This window comes from Pimephales promelas, chromosome 8 (assembly GCF_988280905.1).
Source record: "Pimephales promelas chromosome 8, fPimPro1.hap1.1, whole genome shotgun sequence".
NCBI lineage: Eukaryota > Metazoa > Chordata > Actinopteri > Cypriniformes > Leuciscidae > Pimephales > Pimephales promelas.
Genome location: NC_142776.1, coordinates 9,363,465 through 9,385,843, shown reverse-complemented (window position 1 = coordinate 9,385,843; position 22,379 = coordinate 9,363,465). Strand labels below are relative to the sequence as shown.

The following is a 22,379-nucleotide window of genomic DNA, read 5'->3' as shown; positions in this document are numbered from 1 at the left end:
CACAAATCATTGCTGTTAGCTGTCTCTCATACTGAAAAGACTAAAGGAGGCATTGTGAAACATTCCTCAAAGTCACCAAACAAAGAAAGCCATGCAAAGAGAAGACTTTCAAGCCAAACAAATGTCCTTATCCCATCACAATTCTATCGTTTTTTACATCTGGTAGCCATACACAGCTTGCGCCACTCACCACACTGAAGTCTTCGCTTGAGCAGTTCTGCCCGCTGAAATTGCAGCTCTTCAGCATGTCCTCCAACTGGTGGCCAGTGCGCTGGAAAATGTCTAGCATGTCTGGGGGTGGGTACTGGAGCTCACTCGGCCGGTGTCCTCTACGGCTCTTTGGCGGCAGGCCGGTGAGGTTAGTCAAGTGGTAGATATCCGCATCTGTGAGGGCAGAGAAGCGGAATCGGTTGACGTTACAGAGTGTGATGGCCGGGAAGGTGAGCTCACGGTGGGTTTCTTCCCTCAGTGACGCGAGGTGGGGATGCTCCAGATAAGCTGCCGCGCTCCATGTCGCCTGGTACAGGAAGAGGCAGAGTGAGACCAACAGTGCCAGTCCCCAGAGGGTCTGTCTGAAGCCCAAGCGTCCTGACGTCCCCAATACCCGAGCCAGACCGTGTAGCGAAGATGAGCTGGCAAAGGACGACAGGTCAGCCATGCCTCCTTTTCGCCGCCGTAGGCCTTCATCTAGCATGCCGGCTCCGCCTCCGTCTGTCGAGGCCCCCTTGGCTTCGTCGCCCTCAGCAAACTTTATTTTACAAACAAATTCGATGGGCATGTGGTTGGCCAGGGCGGCGTGTGAAGAGCCCTTTGAAAATGGCTAATCTTTCCCTGAGCCTTTGCTCTTTTCCGTTTCGCCAGCTATTCTGCCGCAATTTTTCCCGAAATCTTCTTCCTCCAAGGTTGTTATGCTCTCCACCGCGTCCTATTTATAACAAATATTAATCTCATTAGGTGTCACCACTGATCTTTTTCTCTATCAGCTCTGCTTTCCTCACTTCATCTCTGTTTCTTGCTTCCAATACTATTTCTTTACACACTTTTTCTACTCTGCCCAACTACTCTCAATTAGTCTCTCCTACCTCTGCACTTTTCCCTCAGATTCTCATTTCTCTCTTCATCTCTTCCATCCTTTGCTTCTACTTTCTCCTTGGTTTGTGCTGTGGTTTGCTGCTGTTTGAGGAGCAGAGTGCAGATGGTGAGAGGAGGCGCTTCGTTCGCCGTGTCAGTGCCCCAGGATGTGCCACAGCCGTAGACTCCAGAGAGAGTAGAGGTATGAGCTGGAGACTCTGAGAGAAGGATGAGAGAGAGAGAGAGAGAGACACACACACACACATGCGAGTTCCACAGCTCTCCTCAGCTGCTCGCTGGCGGCTGACGTAGCTGCTGCCTGAACTCCTCTCGCACACTCCGGGAAAGAGAGCGATGGAGAGAGTGAGGGAACCGGAGAGAGAGCTGATATGAAAGACAGGGTGTATGAATGCTGCCCTCTCTATATGCCCTACAAGAAAGAGGAGGGGAAAGAGAGAAGTGAAAGGAGATATATTTAATATTATATGAGCTGAGAAGGCAGGGGTTATTTCCCCTTCAGCGGAGAAGAGCCGTCCCAACCCACACTAGCTTTTATTTCTCTCACAGCAGCAGGTTGTTACATCCACTTACAGTGGCCACTCACTGTCTCAGCTGTCTACCTCTCTTTGTTCTTACTTCATCTTTTACTCAGCAGGTGTAAACGTGCCTATATGCTGTAGGATCCAAGGATATGAGATTGCTTTGCAGTTGGTCTGTACACTCCACAAGTTTGTTACACAAATGCATATTGTATGCAGTTTGTTAAGAAGTTAACTAGGAGCAAGGCCACGCCTCAACTAATTAGCTTATTACATATTTATACTAAACCAACCTTCACAACACTTTTTGTCTTAGATATTTGAAACCACCCACCCTTCACACATAACTCATCCCTTCAACCCCTTCCCCCACTTTCTATCTTGAAATATCCTCTCTTTGCTCCACAGGCTGCATCGGGGGGTTTTCAAACCACACGGCTTACTACCTCCTGAGACGATGCCCTCGCTCTGAGGCCCCGTCCACACTACTGTGTTTTCGTTTAAAAACGGAGAATTAAAACGAATACGATCTCCGTCCACACCAGAGTTTTATCTGCGTATTAGAATTGATCTCTGTCCACATTAAAACGACTGAAAACGCGGATCACGTGACCATTCACCAACACTGAGCATGCGCGTGCCGACGACGAGGTTGTTTTTGTATTTTTCTTTTTCTTTTTTATGGGGACGGGTCACGACTGATGACACCCAATCATAGAGCCGAGCTTGAGCCTCTGCATCATCATTTCTAAAGTCTTCGGGTTTGTCCCGTCTTTACTAAAACGCCCGGCAGAGATTTTAAAACGCAAAACGGAGCTGCAGCGTTTTTAAACTTCTCCGTTTTAGGTCTTAGTTTAGCGAAAACGCAGTAGTGTGGGCGGGGCCTGAGTTTCCACGGTCAAGAACCTCAACATTCACACCCCACCCCATATTTCATACAACCTGTTCTTATCATAATAATCCCATTCTCATCATTGTTGTGGGTACTTGATAGTGAAAACCTATTCATTCCATAAATTCTATGTTAAATTCTATTCTAAGTTTCAGTGATTTTCACTCTTTATACATGAATACCTATGATTACTAATGATATCACACAGGCATAGAACATTGTAGGTCATAACTTTTACAAATTAGATTTTAAATCCCAGACAAAAAAAAAATAAAAAATCAATCTTGTTCAGTTCCACTCTTGCTCGTGTACTAATTCATTTATATTTCTTTGTGCTTTGCATTGTGTACTATACATATTTTTGCTTATTATTACAAATTTTGATATTCCTCATTTGTAAGTTGTCAGCGAAATAAAAAAAATTAAATGTCAAATAAAACTGCTGTTTTGTGAAATAGACTATAGTGTGTGCATTCATAAACAAATAGATATATAGATACTGTATATGTGCTGACTGTTTTTCGCCATCATATACAGTATCTATCTGTATATATCTATTTGTTTACGAATGCACATGTGAGTCAATCTTCCCAAGTGGCATACTATAGTCTATTCCACTCTCTCCATATGTGATGCAGCCGAAGTGTTGTTTGTGTTGTTGTGTTAAAGTGTAACAATGTGAGACTAATGGTGGTGTTAATGAAGAGTGAGAACATTGTAACGAGTGTGGGGCGACTCCTGAAGATCAATCTCCCTCCCTGCCGGAAAAGAGAATGACAGAGAATTGATTAGATAGATGCGAGAACAAGTGATTAAGGAGTAGTGTGACCACACACAAACAAACACATGCGCACACACCTACCAAACTCAGCAGCACATACTTAGTCCCTTTGGAAACAGTCTTCATAAGCAGTAACCCTAACACAAGGACAACTGCAATATTCATAAATACATTAAATATAAAGTCTTTTAAGGTGTGTTCTTCGCTCCGTGTTGCGTTCATATTTCAGTCAAACCACATCAGAGTTTGTTTGGATCACCTTTTCAGGGGTCTCAGTCCGCTTGTTTGATGCGTACAAATATTTGTATGGCAACAATCACACTTTTTTCATTTGAAACGCACAACGGGCGCTTTTACACTAGTGATTTCACACTGGGTTCAATGGATTGATTCAGAGTTCGGTTTGTTTGGATGGATGTGAACGCTGTTTTCCGGTCTGGGGTATGGTTCATGTGAACTTAGGTACTGTTCGCTGTTGATATGGAAACGCGCCACGGATAGGAACCAAATAATATAATGTGAACACAGTCCAGCGGGCACAGAGGGAGAGGGGAGCAATCGTACTCATGTTCGGACCAGGCAATAGAAACCAAGTGTGAAAGCACTCTAAAGGCCCGTACACAACGGGACGCATGCGCGCGTCATTCGTCAGCGTTTTTCAATGTGTTTTTTTCTGTTCACACCCAAGCGATTTTCACTGATGATGAGCCGAGTGAACATGCAAATTGATTCCACATTAGATGGCGCCCATTTGCCAAGCAATACCACTCCATAACAGTTATCTTTTCTCAAGATGTTTGTAGTCCCTGTCGCGTTCGTCATATAGTTCTTTATGTTCTAGCACCAAAGAGAACACCAGCTCTACATTCATCTTGCCTTGCATCTTCCTCGTCTTATTTCTTCCTGGCTGTGTAGACGGTGACGCGTATATCTTCTTCACCGTTGCAGTATATCTTCTTCACCTTCTTCACCTTCACCGTTGCAGCTCAGCAAGACCGTTTTGTGTTTGAGCGCCCCCAAGTTGTGTTTTACTGTAACTTAAGAAGCTTCAAACACGTGAGCAAAAGCGCCAATTTCATTGGTCAGAAAGTTTTTGAAGCAGTGCGTCAAACTAAAAAAAACTAACCTGAGGCGTTTTTTTTTTTTAAATGACGCTTTTACGCATGCCGTTTTATGCGCCGGTGTGAACACTCACATTGGCGCCCTTTGTTAAGTCTCGAGGCGTTAAACGTCAGCGAATAACGCGTGCGAAATTCGTCCCGGTGTGAACAGGCCTTAAGGGGGCTTTTAAGGCCAATTTATACTTCTGCGTAGGGTGCGCGCGGTAGGTACGCCATTGCATATGCACAGACGCGTCCCATATCGCGTACCCTTCGCCGTAGCCTGACGCGCACCTCTTCAAAAATGTAACTACACGTCGCGACGACGCGGACCGCAAGATCGGTGATTGGTCGGCTTGGTAGCATCGCATTTCCTCCTACGCATTTCTGCATGTACCTCACGCATTTCCACACGTACCATCTCCTCCGACGTCTTCTCTCATTTCTGCCTTTCAGTTTTTGTAATTTCACAAAAAAATTGTTTTTCCACCTCAATAAGCTCCAACTCCAACATGATCAGCTCTCTTTCAGTCGCTATTGCTTGTAGTAACCTAGCTGCGAGGAATCCAAACACAGTGGAACATTAAAACCCTCCGCCGCCAACTAGCGTTTCGGAGCAGTACTGCAGAGCAACCAAGACCTGAACGCAGAAGTATAAATGCTCACAACGGCGTCATCTACGTGCGTAGCCAACGCCGTACACTACGGTGTACCCTCGACACAGAAGTATAAATTGGCCTTTACACTGGGCTCGTTTGCTGCGGTCCGAGCCCGAGCGCGTTTGTTCCTGGCGCCTGGCCCCCCGCAGCGTTGGTCTGGTTTCACACTCAACTTGATTCTATCGAACCCTGGCGCGTTTGCGTGAATCTTGTGTCATCGCAAACGTGCGCGTCGCATGATAGAAAGCAGAACGTGGGTAAATATTGTGTATTTTTATTAATTTGCTGCTATTATGAGCAGTTAAGTTAACAATACAGGTTCACTGTGCGTGTGTCACATAAGGTGGACTTCGCTGCTTGCAAACGGACTCTTTTGAGGAGATTTCCAAATGTGTTGCTCTGATTCCATGCGCAATGCACGAATACACTGTAGACTCACTCTCATTCGTATCAAAGGTAAATCATCAACACTATCATGCCCGAATCCGTGTTGCTTTCACATTTCACAGGGACAGCAGATGTAAACTAGCTATTATCTAATTCTGGTGCAATTACTTTTAATTGTGCATTGTCCCTGTAAAAATAAACAATAAAATGAAAAATGAATGAATGAAATGAAATTCAAGCGAACCACGGCACGGTTTGGAAGCAACCGAACTCAGACCACCTACTCCAGGTAGTCTCGGGTTCGGTACCCCAGTGCGCACCCAGGTTCCATGACAGCGCTCACATTAGCGATTTTTCATGCGAACCGTGCCCCGTTCTGAACTAAACTGCCAGTGTGAAAGCCCCCAAGAGTTATCGCACCAAAGTGGTTTTACTTTAACCAAACCCACAAAGTGTGAACCCACCCATAAACTCAAAGATGAAATGTCATGTAAGAGAAAGAAAAGGGAGTAATAACGAGTTGCCCTGGTCATCCGTCATCTAAAAGAAAATACTTCGAAAAATGTGTAATGTGTATTATATACAGTTCTGTACTCAACAGAACTGCCTATCTGACTTTTATTTTGAACAAATGAATCCATCTCAACAGAGAAAGCATTAGAAAAATAGAGGGCGCTGGGGTCTGCTTTCTGATGACCTGTCTTTCAAAAGCAGGTATGAGTTTTGAACACAATTGATACTGTAAATCATAAAGTAATTTAGTCTGACAGAATTTCATTCAAAGAAAAGCACTGACATGGGTCTTGAAGGTCAATTTCTGAGGACATTTTGACCTTGTCCCAATTTTGTTTCGTTTAAACATTAAAACTACTGTTGTTGTTGACTTTTTCTTTGAGGAAAAAAAACTGAGTAGTAGCCTGTCAACTCTGGCCACTAAATCATATGAAATATTCCAAAACTTTAGTGGTGAAGGACCTAGGAAAGTAGGAAAGTCCATCTCATATTTATGAAGACATCTGAGAGCAAAAGAGAAGTGGTCTATCATTTATCCTTGCTGTGAGGGAATGTTACGTGTTGCACTGTGGTACTGAAACATTCAAAGTCATGTAACGAAGTCTTGACACACCAGGCGAATCTTTGAGTCTCACCAACAATCTCATGAATTATTAATCTCCCCCCAGGTAGCATCACTGACAGTGATCCCCGCCCCCTCCCGCAACAAACACACAATCATGTACGCACTCAGCTTGAGAAAGATTTAAGGTGAAAATAAGTGCTGCTTCACTTCTCCTTCTGATAACGCCCCACTTCTGACTTCTTTCCACGCATCAACCACTCTAAGCCACTCAGAGTGACAGAGGAGAAGTTTTAAATGACTCTCACACTTGATTTACTCTGCAATGACTCTCCCTGAACAGCTGTTCTCAAATATATTTAGTAAATACAGAGTGAAAAAACATCAGCTCTGGGGTGTAGTCTGATCTTCGTCCTTGTATTGTACCTACTTCCTGTCCTAACAAGAAAACTACAATAGAAATATAGCTGCGAGCAGCAATTTTCAGGGTTCAAATGGTTAAAAGCCTTTAAGCACATGTGTAAAAAGGTATCATTTTTTATTTAGCAATCCTGTTATTATATCAATCATACAGACGGAAATGACAATAACAGCCAATACAGGAAATGCACCATAGGAAATATATGGATTTAAAGTGTTTTAACAGATAACAGTAATTCATTAGCCGATGGCGGATATGTCAATGGACATAGACACAAGTCAATCGGACTAACGGTTGCATAGTTATAGCTGCTTTTAGTTTAGCTTATTTTTTCGCATTATAGCACCACCAACATGTTGTTGTTTTTTTGCGATACGCTCATGTACGCAATGTCAATCGGACTAACGGTGAAGTAGTTGTAGCTGTTCTCATGTTTTTTTTCCCTGTTATAGCATCACCAAGTGGCTTGCCGCTGTGTCCTTTTTAACACGACCACAGAATGAGCTCTTGCATACTGTAGGTGTGCTGAGTTTGGTGAAAGCCATTTTGTACTTTTGACCGCTGCAACACGCCCGTCAGGCCAGTGAACTTCCAGCCATCAAAGTTTCATGTCTCTACGACGATGGTCTGCCCAATCACTTTTAGGGGAGAATGCTGATCCTTGGAAATAAGAAAGAGGCTACAATTTCCAAGAGCTCACCAAAATTGGACAGTTCAAGAGTGGAAAAATGCAAGAGGGTAATCCATCGACCGGAAGTTGAAGCCGGCTGGGTGCCGCCATCTTGTATCAGAACTTCACTTGAGTTAGCATTTCCATTGACTCCCATTCATTTTGCCGTCATCTTGACAGCGAATAATTTTACATCTGAGGCGTTTGAAGACTCCTTTTGTCCATTATTTATTTCTAAAGAAACACAACAATGTATAAATTGCTCCATTACCTTGTAGCTTATGTTATGGCCCCAAAGAAGCAGTTTTTTGTTAAAGTAGGCTAACGATTGCGTCATAACCACGCGACAGCTACTACTCACACTCTCCGCCTCTGCAAGTTTCAGAAGGGAATGATTCAGATTTCTCATGCCACAGCCACTAGAAGACCTACGTCGCACATCACACCTATGTCGTCAAGCTCTGTTTGAGTCAGTTTGAGTCTGCGCATCAGGAGTGGAAGTCCTAAAAAAATCGCAAAAAATGGGCTTTACTTGTCTCAATTGCGTTCCAATGAGATGGCTCTGTCCACTTCTTATACTGTCTATGGAAAAATGTTGCCTGGTCTGATGAGTCTCGATTTCTGTTGAGACATTCAGATGGTAGAGTCAGAATTTGGCGTAAACAGAATGAGAACATGGATTCATCATGCCTTGTTACCACTGTGCAGGCTGGTGGTGGTGGTGTAATGGATTGGGGGATGTTTCCTTGGCACACTTTAGGCCCCTTAGTGCCAATTGGGCATCGTTTAAATGCCACGGCCTACCTGAGCATTGTTTCTGACCATGTCCATCCCTTTATGGCACCATTTACCCATCCTTTGATGGCTACTTCCAGCAGGAATAATGCGCCATCCCACAAATATTGAATCTTTTTTTTTTACATGCACAGATATGAATGAATGTTTGGTTATGGTGAATATTCTGAATAAGATGTTTACATTAAATAAAATTATGCCGGCTGTGGCATGTGGATGAGCTCAAACTGAATCTTTTAGGAGTGTACATTCAAAGAAAATTTGCATCGTTTGCCAATATTATAATAACCAATATTCTTTATCACTTTGTCACAACTTCATTGCATGTTAAGTAATCCACTTTATAATTGATATAATTTTAAAATAATAATAAAAAGTTTACTTTAACCATTCGTGCTGGAACTGCATGAATAATTTTTGTCAGCATTAACTGAATCTAGGACGGGCTTAGGTTCACAGCATGCTTTCCAGGAAAATTGATGGGATGAAAAATTCATGCTCGAAGGCTACATGCACATACACTATAATCTATTACCACATTACACTTATTCATGTTTCATGTCGCTTTTAATAGGCCCTGTGTTTATAATAGCCTAGTGAAACCTAAGTCCCTTTCAAGGAAAAGTCTGTTCACTTGGCAGCCATATTTGCAACGCCTCCGGGCATTCAAGGACAAATTTCCTGAAATCTCAAAGACTGCTTGCCGAACTCAAATCAGCAACAAAATCTGACCTGAACTGTCCCATAAATGCTGTTTTATATAAAATTTAAAACAACATTTGCTCAAATACCATTAAGACGAGCCAATGGGCATGTGCAGTCCTAAACACGAGTTTACCAATCAGCGATTGGCTCTTTTAGTTAGAAGACATTATATATAAGTCCTTACAGCATTTGCTGCCAGCCATGCTAAACACTCCCACAGCAAATGACGAATTGGTCATTGCAAAGGTGTAGTCAGAAGTTAAGAAAAGAATTTGTTTGTGTAGCCTATTTGTGGACTGTATTGTAGGTGAAGTAATGCATGCATTTGTGGATTTATACAGGTATATTTATGTGTGTATCCAATGCTTGAATGTGATACAATTTAAATTCAGAGCATATATTCAGACGAGCTATTTTTTTTAAAGAGGTGCATATCTGAAACCATCATACCCACAACCTATCATTATCGATAATCTGAATGACAAGTGATCTCAATCGTTGCTCTCTTTATTTTTATTTTTGCTTTTTCCGTCATAAAGAACAGCGTGATGACTCAGAGGGAAGTAGCAACAGGAAAGAGATGAGTGGCAGGGGGAATAAAGCAGTGGATTATGAAAGCAATGAATGAGTGTTGGGGAAAGCAGAATGGTGTGTCCTGCTGAGTGCTTGAGTGGATTGTGGCCCTATATATTAAATATAATTAATAAAACACATGAATAGGCTATAGAGCAATTACGCAGATGTCTTGCTGTAAGAAAGAACCTGACTTCCTTTTTGCATCATCTGGGTAATTTGGGGGCATTGTAATCACTTTGATCACTTGAGACGGCTCGCATAGTAAATGTATCAGGCTTTGGCCAATTGTTTGATCAGGGAATATGCAATGCTAAGAAAGTAGATATTCATGTCTCCTGGGAGAGAAATTAAGTTACTGTCAATGCCACCTGAGACACACTACAAAGCAGCTATAGTGAAAGGTACTGGATTTATATGTACCTGTTATCTGTAACCGCTCTCTGCTCCCTGCTCATTTCCAGGTGAGATCGAAGACATCAAATGCGGTGAGCTGAAGGATGTCTGGCGCTTGCTGGTCTCCCTGAATACTAGAGTAGGGAACTGCAGTACAGGGTGTACAGCAAGAGGTATGTTAAAGTGGTGGTGTTTAATATCTTGCCGCTTTTATTTGTCTGTTATCAAGACTAAAACACTGCATGTTTGATTAAGAAGGCATTTTCTAGTCTGACCACTGGTTTGGAATCCTTCCAGATAAAGAAAATGATAAAGACACAACTCTGCTCAGGCAAAATCGGTATATTTCTCACACTTAAGAAACGCTCTACGACCGCCCCGGTCAGAGCAATGGAAAACAACCTGTCTGTCTAATTTAGGAATCAATCTCCTTCTTTCCTCACACAGGAGAAAAGGGTTCATTAGATCACCCCATGCCACTCCAAAACTGAGGTGTTTCATATTTATGCAAATGAGTTCTGTTTATCGGACTGCCTCAGGCACCATGTCTAAATGAGAAGATGAATGCCATTATTGATGCTCGCAATGCAGGAAAAATAAAGAGGTGCTGAAAACACATGAATATATTAACTAGGAAAAAAAATCTTTCAGCTCTAAACACACTTCGAGCCTTTTCCTGTCAGAGTGACAGAGGGCTCTGGAATATGATGAGAAGTTTGTGATTCTAGACCAATAGCTATTGGGATTAGTGTTCATCTTTTCTCAGTCTGTAATTGAGATGATTAGAATTGTTAAAACCAGAATGTATGTTCCTGCCTGCTTGCATTTGATAGAGAGGTCCCAGGAGGACATTTGACTGAACATGCCATGGGTATATTGTGCAATGTTTGCTCACACTCATCAAAATACTGTAGTTCTGTTTTTTTTTTTTTGGAGCCGCATCTGTAGCCTCAATCTTTCTGCACCTTGGGGGGACCATCACATCATCTTTTGGGTTACAGAAGAAGATGAGTAAGATGATTTGGCCACACAGAACCATTTTGATTTATACAAGCCTGTGCAGGGCTGGCCTGAAGCTTTTCCCTCGGGCATACTGTCAGTTAAAATGTATTCCCCTCTCCATCTATCTGTCCATATCTGTCTATCTCCTCTTTCAGCCTGCGCATAGTCAAACTTAATTTGTGTGGACTCTACAGGCATAGTGGACATTTGACTTTGGACAAAGTTGATGATGAAATGGTATTTTTGCAGTGGTCTGTTGAACTGCAATATTTTTTGGCCTTGGGAATACCCGGCAAGAATTTTACTTATCGAATCAACATTATTTTTTGTCTTCCATAATGTTGAGAAACTTGTTTTTTTTTAGGAAAATAGCAGAGTGTGTATCATATTGATGCAAAACAAGTGAATAAAATTGAATTAACCCGACCAATTTGGGGTTAATAAAGGCCTTCTAAAGCGATGCCTTTTTTATGAAAAATATCCATAAGTATAACCAGCCTGTTCTCACGTAAATGCGTCTCTGAATGCGTCGTGTAATTTATACACGAAAACGAGTTTTTACATGCAAATGAGACGCAGTTTTTCGCGTGCGTTTGATACGCAGTTCATTTGCGTGTAACAATACACGCACCCCACACCACTAACCCAAACGTGTAATACACACACACCCCACCCCACACCTATGCGTATCATATGCACGTAAAAACACACTTAAGCGTATAAATTACACGACAATACACATGCATGCTATAAAGATGCATTTAGTGTGATCGGGTTGGTTTAACTTTATAAACTATAATCACTGGCCTCCATTAATGGCTGTACGAAAGTCTATAGTTCCTGGCGGAAAAGTGACTTCTAACCCGGAGATAGTCATGTACACCGAGGATGGCTTGAGGTTATGGGATATGGGATACATTTTATTTTAGGGTGAACCAGAGAATGTCTAATTGAAGAGAATTGGCACTGGCTGGTTACTTCCGGGTTCTGGACTGGCTGCAGTAACGCGTCTCTGTCCATGCGGGGGCTCTCGCGGTCGAGTGCAGAATGAATGGGAGTCAATGGGGTTTCACACCTCAGGATGTAATTTTTTGTCAAGTAATTTGAAAGTTGCATTCAAAAGGGAGGGCTAAGAAAATACACTCATCTGAAAATTGCATTTTTAAGTTCACTTATCTGTTCTAAAAATCCGTTCAAAAATGTGATGACGTCACACAATAGCAGAATGCTAGCGTGTTTCGGCCAACAACGGCCTAACCTGTAAGAAATCAAAAGGACATAAGTACTCGTTCATTCAACTTTTGGCCTATAATCTATATTGAACTTGCGGAATCAACAATAAAATCTATTTTGATTTAACAACAAGCAGGTGAAAGAGACACATTTAGCCGTTTAGCCCCATAGACTCCCATTCATTCTGCTCTCGCCCGCGATCACCTCCAGTGGAATTCTAATGGAACTGCAACCAAGGTGATGCACAATGGGGCTAATAGGAAGTGCCAAGGCTATCCGTTAGACGGGCTCTGTGTGAACTAACCTATATAAAAATAAATTAAATAAAAGTTGTCTGGACATTTCATGGAAATAAACAAGATAAATATACTTACTGTTAAAAAATTAAAAATCCCTAGATTAATAATATTTGCTATAGGCTCATTGGAAATATGTGCCTCTACCTACATTTAAAAAATTACCTCTTTGTACCTATACATAAAATTCACTACCATTTCCAGCTGAAGTGAACACTAGATGCAGTAAAACACCAATGACTTGTATTTCTTTTCACACGAATTATGATTACAGGGGATTATTTATAATCAATCGATATGTTATGACTTAAAATGCTTTTGCCATAGCGCATTATTTTTGTCAAGTAATACATTTCACATTTGTATCACAATTTTCAAATGTAAGTTTGCTCGATATAGCTCACCTGATAAGACACAGCAGAGTCCCATGAAACATGAGTCACGGTAAAAGAGCTGAAAGACTCGAAGCAAGCTAAGATGGTTATTTTCAAATGTGGTAGAGCATCAACCTTTTTAAGCCATTTTATTTCACAATGCCAGATTCAGATTCATGTTTCAGATGAAAATTAACACACTTTTTTGTGCCACACTTTTATTTCACTTTCAAGGAATTGCAAAATCTGCAAGAAGCAACATAAAATCATTTTGCAGGAATGTCGCCACAGGCTTTGCTTCAGAACTATTTACTACACACATCTCTGAAGTTTTACCTCACTGTTTTTGCATGTATTGGGGGGTGTTTCAACTATGTCCACTTTTGTAGATTTTTAGAAAATATTTTTGTTTTTAAAAAACACATGGGTCCACTAACAATTATGGATGCACCGATCCAATATTAATTATCGGTACAGACACTGCACTTTTTTTCCGGATCAGGTATCGTCAAAGAGGACAGATCCAAATTCAAAACTCTCAGATTGCATAGCTATGCGAAGAATTCTGTCATGAACATTTCCACCACATTTTAAATTATGTATTGTGTTTGACAGCACATTTCATCTCAAGCATGCTCTTTGCTGACACTTTTTGTCCTTGATACCCAACACTAACTTCTGATAAAACTTTACAAGTGGCGTGATTGTTGGCCATGATGGATTTGAGGCCTGAAGGACAGCCGTAATTTGTGTAAAAATCATTTTAACATTTTAAATATTTAAATGTTTTGTGCTTATTTTACTCTTTGTTTAGAACATAGTTTTAAAATAGATTTTTACGATGGATTTTAAAATAAAATGGTAAGGGTAAAACAATAATATATAAATGAAACATAATAACAACAAAAAAATGAATGTGGGGAAAAAAATCAACCTCTGGAACCTTAAAATGTCTGTTGTTCGAAAATGTGTAGTTCATCCGGTAACTTCCTGATCATACAGTTGTATGATTAAATACCAAAAATCGGTTTCTCTATATATGTGGCTTTGGCTTTGAACACAATGGCACACACCTGCACACTAACAGGTACCCAGGTGCAACTTCTTACATCTTCTGACAACCCATCCCCACTCGCAGTCCATCCGCACTTATGCAGCCTGTGCTGTAAATTGTAAGTTATTAAGTGAGTCATCTGCCTGCTCTGATCTCACTGACATAAAGTCAGTCTATGGTCATGATGAGGAAAGCATATGCACAGGAAGACTGTTTCCAGATCTGTAACCTCTAAGAGAGAGATTCTGGCTGCAAGCCCCCAGATTCTCCCAGCGTCCTCTCCGGTAATGGCTTTGACATTGGGTTCAAAGACACAAAGCAGACATTGCATAACACAAGCGCAAGCACTTCATCTCAGTCAAACACCAATCCAATCGCAGCGGTTGTGAAACCCAGACAATAAACAGCATAGTCCACTATAGTTCTATAATGGTTACAGAAGCAAGAAAATCAAACAAATGCTAAATCAAGCACACAGAGTGCTGTGTTTTGAAACGCTCCTGAACAACAATATATCTGTCACTGTTAAATGTCTTCTCAAACATGCCTAAAATCATTTTCAGAGAAAAGCAGCTATAGTCTTGACCTGTTATTAAGATAAAAAAGAAGGAGTGAGGGACAGGTTGGAAGGAGGTAGAGACCTGTGGTAGATGTCATTAAACTGTTGCGTTTATCGACCAGAATCAACTAAACTTGTTCATGGTCCATTTGTACTTAGAGCACTTTGTGCTCCATTTTCGAACAGACTGTTCTGTTCTGTTTCTTCTTATTTGAAATGTGAACGTTTCATGAGTCTTTGAAAAATTCAGGCACATTGCCGTTAGCAAACTGCTAAAGCCTTGTCATACCACAATGAACTTCACTTTTTTGTGAATAGATGGTGATGTTTTTAATGGATAACCCTGCTGAATAATCCAGCTGGTCACCAGCTTAAAGGGATACTCCACTTTTTTTTTGGAAATTGGCTCATTTTACCACTCCCCCAGAGTTAAACAGTTACCATTTTCGAATGTATTCAGCCGATCAGTAACCAGACAGTTTCTGGTCTCATTGACTTCCATAGTAGGAAAAAAATATACTATGGAAGTCAATGAGACCAGAAACTGTCTGGTTACTGATATTCTTCTAAATATCAGAAAATCGACTGAATTGGTACAAAAACGGTAAAACTCTGTTTAACTCTGAGGGAGTGGTAAAATGAGCCTATTTCCAAAAAAAAGTGGAGTATCCCTTTAAGGTATGTTTTGCATGCAGAGACCAGCATAGGATGCCCATTTGCTGGTCACCATTATGGTAAGTAAGTGGGAGTGCTGGTGGACTAGCTAGCTCAGTTTTGCAACCAACATAGAATTCGTGCCAGTTTATTCTTATTTTTCACAAACTCTTGATCTAACGGGTTTGACCTCTTCTCTATGTGTGTTTCCATTCTCAGCGGCTGGGCTTCAGTGCTGGGTCATTGACTAAAACAGACACCCGGTTTTCACAGCACGCCGCTCTGACTGTTAAACAGCCACTGTAGGGAGAAAGCCATTGATTTTCTGTCACAGAAACACACAAACAGCATCATCTAAACGCCCTGATGACTGATGGATGCTCTCGGGTGCCCGGAGGTTGGTGTGTAGAATTATATACACCTGTATGTACACATTCGCAAAGGTACACAGAAATGGATGTGTAAAACTTCTCAATCATTTGGTGTCCCCCTCACTATTATGATATCTGATTTACCATTTTCTCCTGTTACTGCAAACTGTGTCTAGAGGAGGAATCTTTTGTCTACTAAAGACCCCTGAAACACCAAACATATGATAATTTGACATTATGCCTGCGATGCAAACTGATCTATATTGACATTTGCCTTGAAATGTTATGCAAACATGGGCACAGCCAGACCATCCATATCAATGCAACTGTAGATTCAATTAATTTTCTCATGAATAAAACTGATCTTCACCCAAGATGATAATGCAGGGCTTCAAGCCCCAAGCAAATTAGAGGTTGTTAAAACACTTAATAACTTGCAATTACCTTCATAAAGTATGCCTATAGGCAAAGGCAACATGCCCGTGTGTGTCCGTGCGTGTGTGTTTTCAAAATTATATATCACACTGATGGAACTCCTTAAATTAAAAGGTCAGATTTCAGGATTTTGAGGAGTCCTCTCAAGAGTTAGAAATATTAAGTTTGTTCACATCAGTGCTTTTGCTAACCCATAAATTCCTTATCTCAATTTTGCTTTCCTGATTTTGGTTGGCAGCCGTTCTCCCACGCCTTGACAAACATTCAAAAAGCCAGTAAAGATACGGGTGGTAAATCCTCCTAATCCAATAACAAGTTGTACACTCGCCCTAAGGCAAATGTTTAGTAAGCTCATATCAGGTGTTTTGCTTTAACAGCATCTTCAAGGTTTTCGGGGGGCTTGATTTTTGCTCTAAAACTGGATACTTTAGAGGCTGAGGGCTTGTCTCAGCAAACTCTTTAGTATAGGTGTTGTGGTGAGCAGGACGACCGAGGGACGTGACAGAAAGTTGCGAGGCCGGTGTTGCGATTGCTAATAAGCATGAGCTGGACATGAAGGAGCGGAGGCATAAAGGGGGAGCAACGGAGTGAATGATGGAGAGAGGAACAGGCCTGCTTTTGTTTGTATTTTATATTTTATTTGGTAAGCCAGCAGTCGTCCGCGAGGGGCTGCTGGCCGGTATTTATGTTTTATTTTCGGTAGCCAGCAGTCGTCCGTTGTTTAAATAACATTTTATTTTTGAATATTATCCGGTTCCTGCCTCCTTCTTCCCTGAACCTTGCTACAGTTGTCTTTCTGGCTAGGGAGCCATTTAGTAGGCCTACATTACTATGTCAGAATTATTCCAGGCTACCGAAATAGAAGTCATGGCTGGACAATTTCATGTTCCTAGTCCCCCTGGTGTGCTAAAAAGGGTAAATGGGAATATACATCAGAGATATTTTACCCGTAAAAAAATTCTAGGGGTGCCAATAATTGTGGGCAACTTGTTTTGAAGAAAAACGTTTGTTTAGTAATGTGATAGCCCCCCCCCCACCCCATGGTGCATGACCGTATTCTACATCCCTTAATCATACCCCATATCAAAGCCTACGAAAAGCCTGGCCACTCCCTATTAAGTCCTACTGTACCGAATTTTGGTTGTAGTTCCACCAGAATTCCACTGGGGGCGATCGTTTGTCTCTATCACCCGACTGCCGCTGAGAAATCTCAGATTTGAATGTAGGATTTGCAAGTTCAACATGGGTTATAGGTCGAAAGTTAAATGAACGAGTACGTATGTCCTTTTGATTTCTTACAGGTTGAGCTGTTGTTGCCCATAACATGCTAGCATTCTGCTAATGGACGCTGATTGGTCAGCGAAGGACTGATTACGACCAGAGATACCGCTTGATGGCATCGTGAAATTCGAAGTGGAACCAGAATAATTAAGCCGGACTTATTCTAGCATGTGTATTTACTTGTGTCAGCTGTGTTGTTGATGTCTTGAGAGAGAGGAAAGTGCAGAGCACAAAAGCACCAAAGTGACTGAATGATTGTCGTAAAGTAGTATCTCTGGTCATACGATGTGTAAGTAAATGACTCTAAAAAATTACTCTAAAAAATCTAACACCCAGTAATCAGTTATTTCTTTGCATCTACTTTCGAAAACAACATTCAAATTACTAGACAAAAAATGATATCCTGAGAAAAGTGGATTTTGATATATGAGGGGTATATCTCCATAGACCTCCATTCATTCTGCACTCGTCCTGTGAGCGCACTCATATGGAACCAGAGTGGAACTGCAACCAGTTCAGAACCCTGAAGTGAAATTATGTTTTTTTTTTCGCCGCTATGGGTCGCTAACCTCTTACAATAACAAAGGTGTAGGTTGATGACGCAGAATTACAGTTGAATTATGGAACTTGTCGTCAAGCTTATGGATCTAATGATCTTTATGGATGAGTGAATACATTGTTGTTTTTATCATGACTGTGGTATGAAGCAGGGCTCGATTGCTACTGAGAGACAGATATCAGCGCCACACGTGAGACCCGCGAATATAAAGGAACAAGGACATTTAATTCTACCAAACAACCCGCAATTGCTGAATTACTCACAGTTTATTAGACGAATGAAGCTTGTGAGGTAACACTGCACTTTTTCACTTGGTCTACACTATCACACTAAACTGCATTCGAGTGTGTTAAAAGTTATAACGTCATTCTATGTGTTTGTTTGTTGGCTGTGAGACTAGCAGTAAGCTAGATCAACATTAGAATAACATACAAATCATATTCTAACATTTTATCATGTTGAGATTTAACATTGATTAGTTCTATGTACATTTGCTTACCTGTCTAATAAGTACATGTAAAAGCTCTGTCAAGTCGAGCTCTCGGCTTCTCGGAAACAACTGCAGCTAGACGTAACGCTGTTGTCCACGTCTGTCGCCATGGTTACTATGCTCGTACTACAGGAGCGGAGACCAGGAATAACGCGGATATTACGTCAGAGACAGGCGGCAAGTGAAAATTCCGGGACAGCCATTAATTTAAAATTGGGATTTCTCTGAAATTTGAAATCTTTGGGAACTTTTGAGATATTCTAAGTACACAACTGCAAGAAATACACTCACCGGCCACTTTATTAGGTACCCCATGCTAGTAACGGGTTGGACCCCCTTTTGCCTTCAGAACTGCCTCAATTCTTCGTGGCATAGATTCAACAAGGTGCTGGAAGCATTCCTCAGGGAGTTTGGTCCATATTGACATGATGGCATCACACAGTTGCCGCAGATTTGTCGGCTGCACATCCATGATGCGAATCTCCCGTTCCACCACATCCCAAAGATGCTCTATTGGATTGAGATCTGGTGACTGTGGAGGCCATTTGAGTACAGCGAACTCATCGTCATGTTCAAGAAACCAGTCTGAGATGATTCCAGCTTTATGACATGGCGCATTATCCTGCTGAAAGTAGCCATCAGAAGTTGGGTACATTGTGGTCATAAAGGGATGGACATGGTCAGCAACAATACTCAGGTAGGCTGTGGCGTTGCAACGATGCTCAATTGGTACCAAGGGGCCCAAAGAGTGCCAAGAAAATATTCCCCACACCATGACACCACCACCACCAGCCTGAACCGTTGATACAAGGCAGGATGGATCCATGCTTTCATGTTGTAGACGCCAAATTCTGACCCTACCATCCGAATGTCGCTGCAGAAATCGAGACTCATCAGACCAGGCAACGTTTTTCCAATCTTCTATTGTCCAATTTCGATGAGCTTGTGCAAATTGTAGCCTCAGTTTCCTGTTCTTAGCTGAAAGGAGTGGCACCCGGTGTGGTCTTCTGCTGCTGTAGCCCATCTGCCTCAAAGTTCGATGTACTGTGCGTTTAGAGATGCTCTTCTGCCCACCTTGGTTGTAACGGGTGGTTATTTGAGTCACTGTTGCCCTTCTATCAGCTCGAACCAGTCTGGCCATTCTCCTCTGACCTCTGGCATCAACAAGGCATTTCCGCCCACAGAACTGCCGCTCACTGGATGTTTTTTCTTTTTCGGACCATTCTCTGTAAACCCTAGAGATGGTTGTGCGTGAAAATCCCAGTAGATTAGCAGTTTCTGAAATACTCAGACCAGCCCTTCTGGCACCAACAATCATGCCACGTTCAAAGTCACTCAAATCACCTTTCTTCCCCATACTGATACTCGGTTTGAACTGCAGGAGATTGTCTTGACCATGTCTACATGCTTAAATGCACTGAGTTGCCGCCATGTGATTGGCTGCTTAGAAATTAAGTGTTAACGAGCAGTTGGACAGGTGTACCTAATAAAGTGGCCGGTGAGTGTATATCACACTGTGCAAGTGATTTTTGGATATTTTATTACAAAATTCTTACATATTGTACCTTTAAGCTTAACACTACAACTACTAACTAATAAGCAGTAAATTAGTAGTTTATTGAGGCAACAGTAGTTAATAGTGAAGATGTGTTCCCAAACTAAAGTCTGGCCATATAATTTATTATATATATATATCAGCACCGGAGGCCTTTTTGAACTTCTTTAGGAAGTTTGCAAAGTAAAAATGCAAATACCTTTAAATGACCTTGGTACAATTCAATTTAAAAAATAACCTAATCATGTCACAATAAGCAGCAAATTGCACAATTGAACACAGGCGTTTAATTAGTGATTATGATTGCAGGGGGAAGAAGGCCAAACATCCGCAGCTAATTACAGAAAAACACAAGAAGCCCAGCAGCACTGCTCAAAGAGAGATAATCACAAAAAACACCGAGATAACAACAACAACAAAATATGTACACTCACCTAAAGGATTATTAGGAACACCTGTTCAATTTCTCATTGCATTATCTAATCAACCAATGCAATGGCAATGTTTCAATGCATTTAGTGTGGTCTTGGTCAAGATAATCTCCTGAACTCCAAACTGAATGTTAGATTGGGAAAGAAATGGGATTTAAGCAATTTTGAGTGTGGCATGGTTGTTGGTGCCAGACGGGCCGGTCTGAGTATTTCACAATCTGCTCAGTCACTGGGATTTTCACGCACAACTAGTTCTAGGGTTTACAAAGAAAGAATGGTGTGAAAAGGGAAAAACATGCAGTATGCAGCAGTCCTGTGGGCAAAAATGCCTTGTTGATGCTAGAGGTCAGAGGAGAATGGGCCGACTGATTCAAGCTGATAGAAGAGCAACTTTGACTGAAATAACCACTCGTTACAACCGAGGTATGCAGCGAAGCATTTGTGAAGCCACAACATGCACAACTTTGAGCTACAACAGCAGAAGACCCCACCAGGTAGCACTCATCTCCACTACAAATAGGAAAAAGAGGCTACAATTTGCAAGAGCTCACCAAAATTAGACAGTTGAAGACTCGAAAAAATATTGCTTGGTCTGATGAGTCTCGATTTCTGTTGAGAAATTCAGATGGTAGAGTCAGAATTTGGCGTAAACAGAATGAGAACATGGATTCATCATGCCTTGTTACCACTGTGCAGGCTGGTGGTGGTTGTGTAATGGTGTGGGGGATGTTTTCTTGGCACACTTTAGGCCCCTTAGTGCCAATTGGGCATCATTTAAATGCCACAGCCTACCTGAACATTGTTTCTGACCATGTCCATCCCTTTATGGCCACATGTCCCCTTCCTCTGATGGCTACTTCCAACCGGTTAATGCACCATGTCACAAAGCTTGAATTATTTCAAATTGGTTTCTTGAACATGACAATGAGTTCACTGTACTAAAATGGCACCCACAGTCACCAGATCTCAACCCAATAGAGCATCTTTGGGAAGTGGTGGAACGGGAGCTTCGTGCTCTGGATGTGCATCCCACAAATCTCCATCAACTGCAAGATGCTATCCTATCAATATGGGCCAACATTTCTAGAGGATGCTTTCAGCACCTTGTTGAATCAATGGCATGTAGAATTAAAGGTCCCCTGACATGGGGTTATTTTATTATTTTATAATGTTTCCTGGGTTGCCCTTATAATGTTAGTATGTTTTTAGATCAAAAAAAGTCATAATTTAGAAATAAAAGGCAATTTCCCTATAGCCTGATTTTAGCGTCTGAGTTGAATGCTCTGTTTGAAAGGGCGTGTCTGCTGTGGGATTCAGTGTAGCCAGCCACTGCTGTGATTGGCTGACAAGCTTGCATATGAAATGGCTGTATTAAATGCAAAACTTTCTCAAATATTTTTACTACATCTATTATAGGTTTTTACTATTACAGCTATCAAGATTAACGAATCATAAGATGTTTTTAAAGTATTTAGATCTATTCCCATCACATAAAATGTTGCTGTGATGAGCATTGAGCAAGCAGAGGATAGTTTATTGATCGCGAGAATGAAAATCTTATCATTGCAACGCAGTTTCTGCTCTCTCTAATGCTTTCACCAATGCAGACACGACGATGTACATACAGTAAGAGCTTCGTTGTGCATTGAGTTATAACAAGTAACAACATAACAAGTTGTCCAGATAAACTCGCGCTGTGTGGAAAGATTGTTCTTTGATCTCTTTCTGTATAATTTGTTCAGAATTTAAATAAGATTATTTTCATCCTACTAAAAGAAACGATGTGCAGTTGATATTTTAGTCACTGGCTTGACTTACTAATGCATAAACAATATTGAACATTTTGAAAGAAAGATTAACTTACCTGTCTGAACTTGAACAATTAGGCTACACATTTCAGATGTTCATCGAGTTGAGGAAACCGTCGTCGGTGAAATGTTTGGACCATACAAAACTTTGGGAAGTTGTGTCGGCGCATTTCCAGAGAAAATAAAATTAATCCATTGTTTCTTCAGAGGCTC

The 22,379-nt window shown here is 41.3% G+C and overlaps 2 protein-coding genes across 5 annotated transcripts in view; one reads left to right on the top strand and one right to left on the bottom strand.

Moving 5' to 3' along the window:
* Positions 1-10,187, bottom strand: part of asic4b (acid sensing ion channel subunit family member 4b) — a 53,969-nt gene extending 43,782 nt beyond the window's left edge. The window contains exons 1-2 of one of the 3 annotated variants that reach the window (XM_089133885.1): positions 10,092-10,187; positions 191-1,501 (exon numbers count right to left, since the gene is read on the bottom strand). In XM_089133885.1, coding sequence (XP_088990011.1) covers positions 191-778 — 588 coding nt within the window. In that variant the 5' untranslated portion in view covers positions 779-1,501; positions 10,092-10,187. Of the gene's footprint in view, positions 1-190; positions 2,634-10,091 lie in introns of those variants that run through there. The other 2 variants (XM_039689079.2, XM_089133884.1) reach the window with 2 other exon arrangements.
* The window catches only part of mylkb (myosin light chain kinase b), a 59,477-nt gene continuing 47,249 nt past the window's right edge, over positions 10,152-22,379 (top strand). The window contains exon 1 of one of the 2 annotated variants that reach the window (XM_039689078.2): positions 10,152-10,237. The gene's annotated coding sequence lies outside the window, so the exon portion shown is untranslated. The remainder of the gene's footprint in view (positions 10,238-22,379) is intronic. The other variant, XM_039689077.2, reaches the window with a different exon arrangement.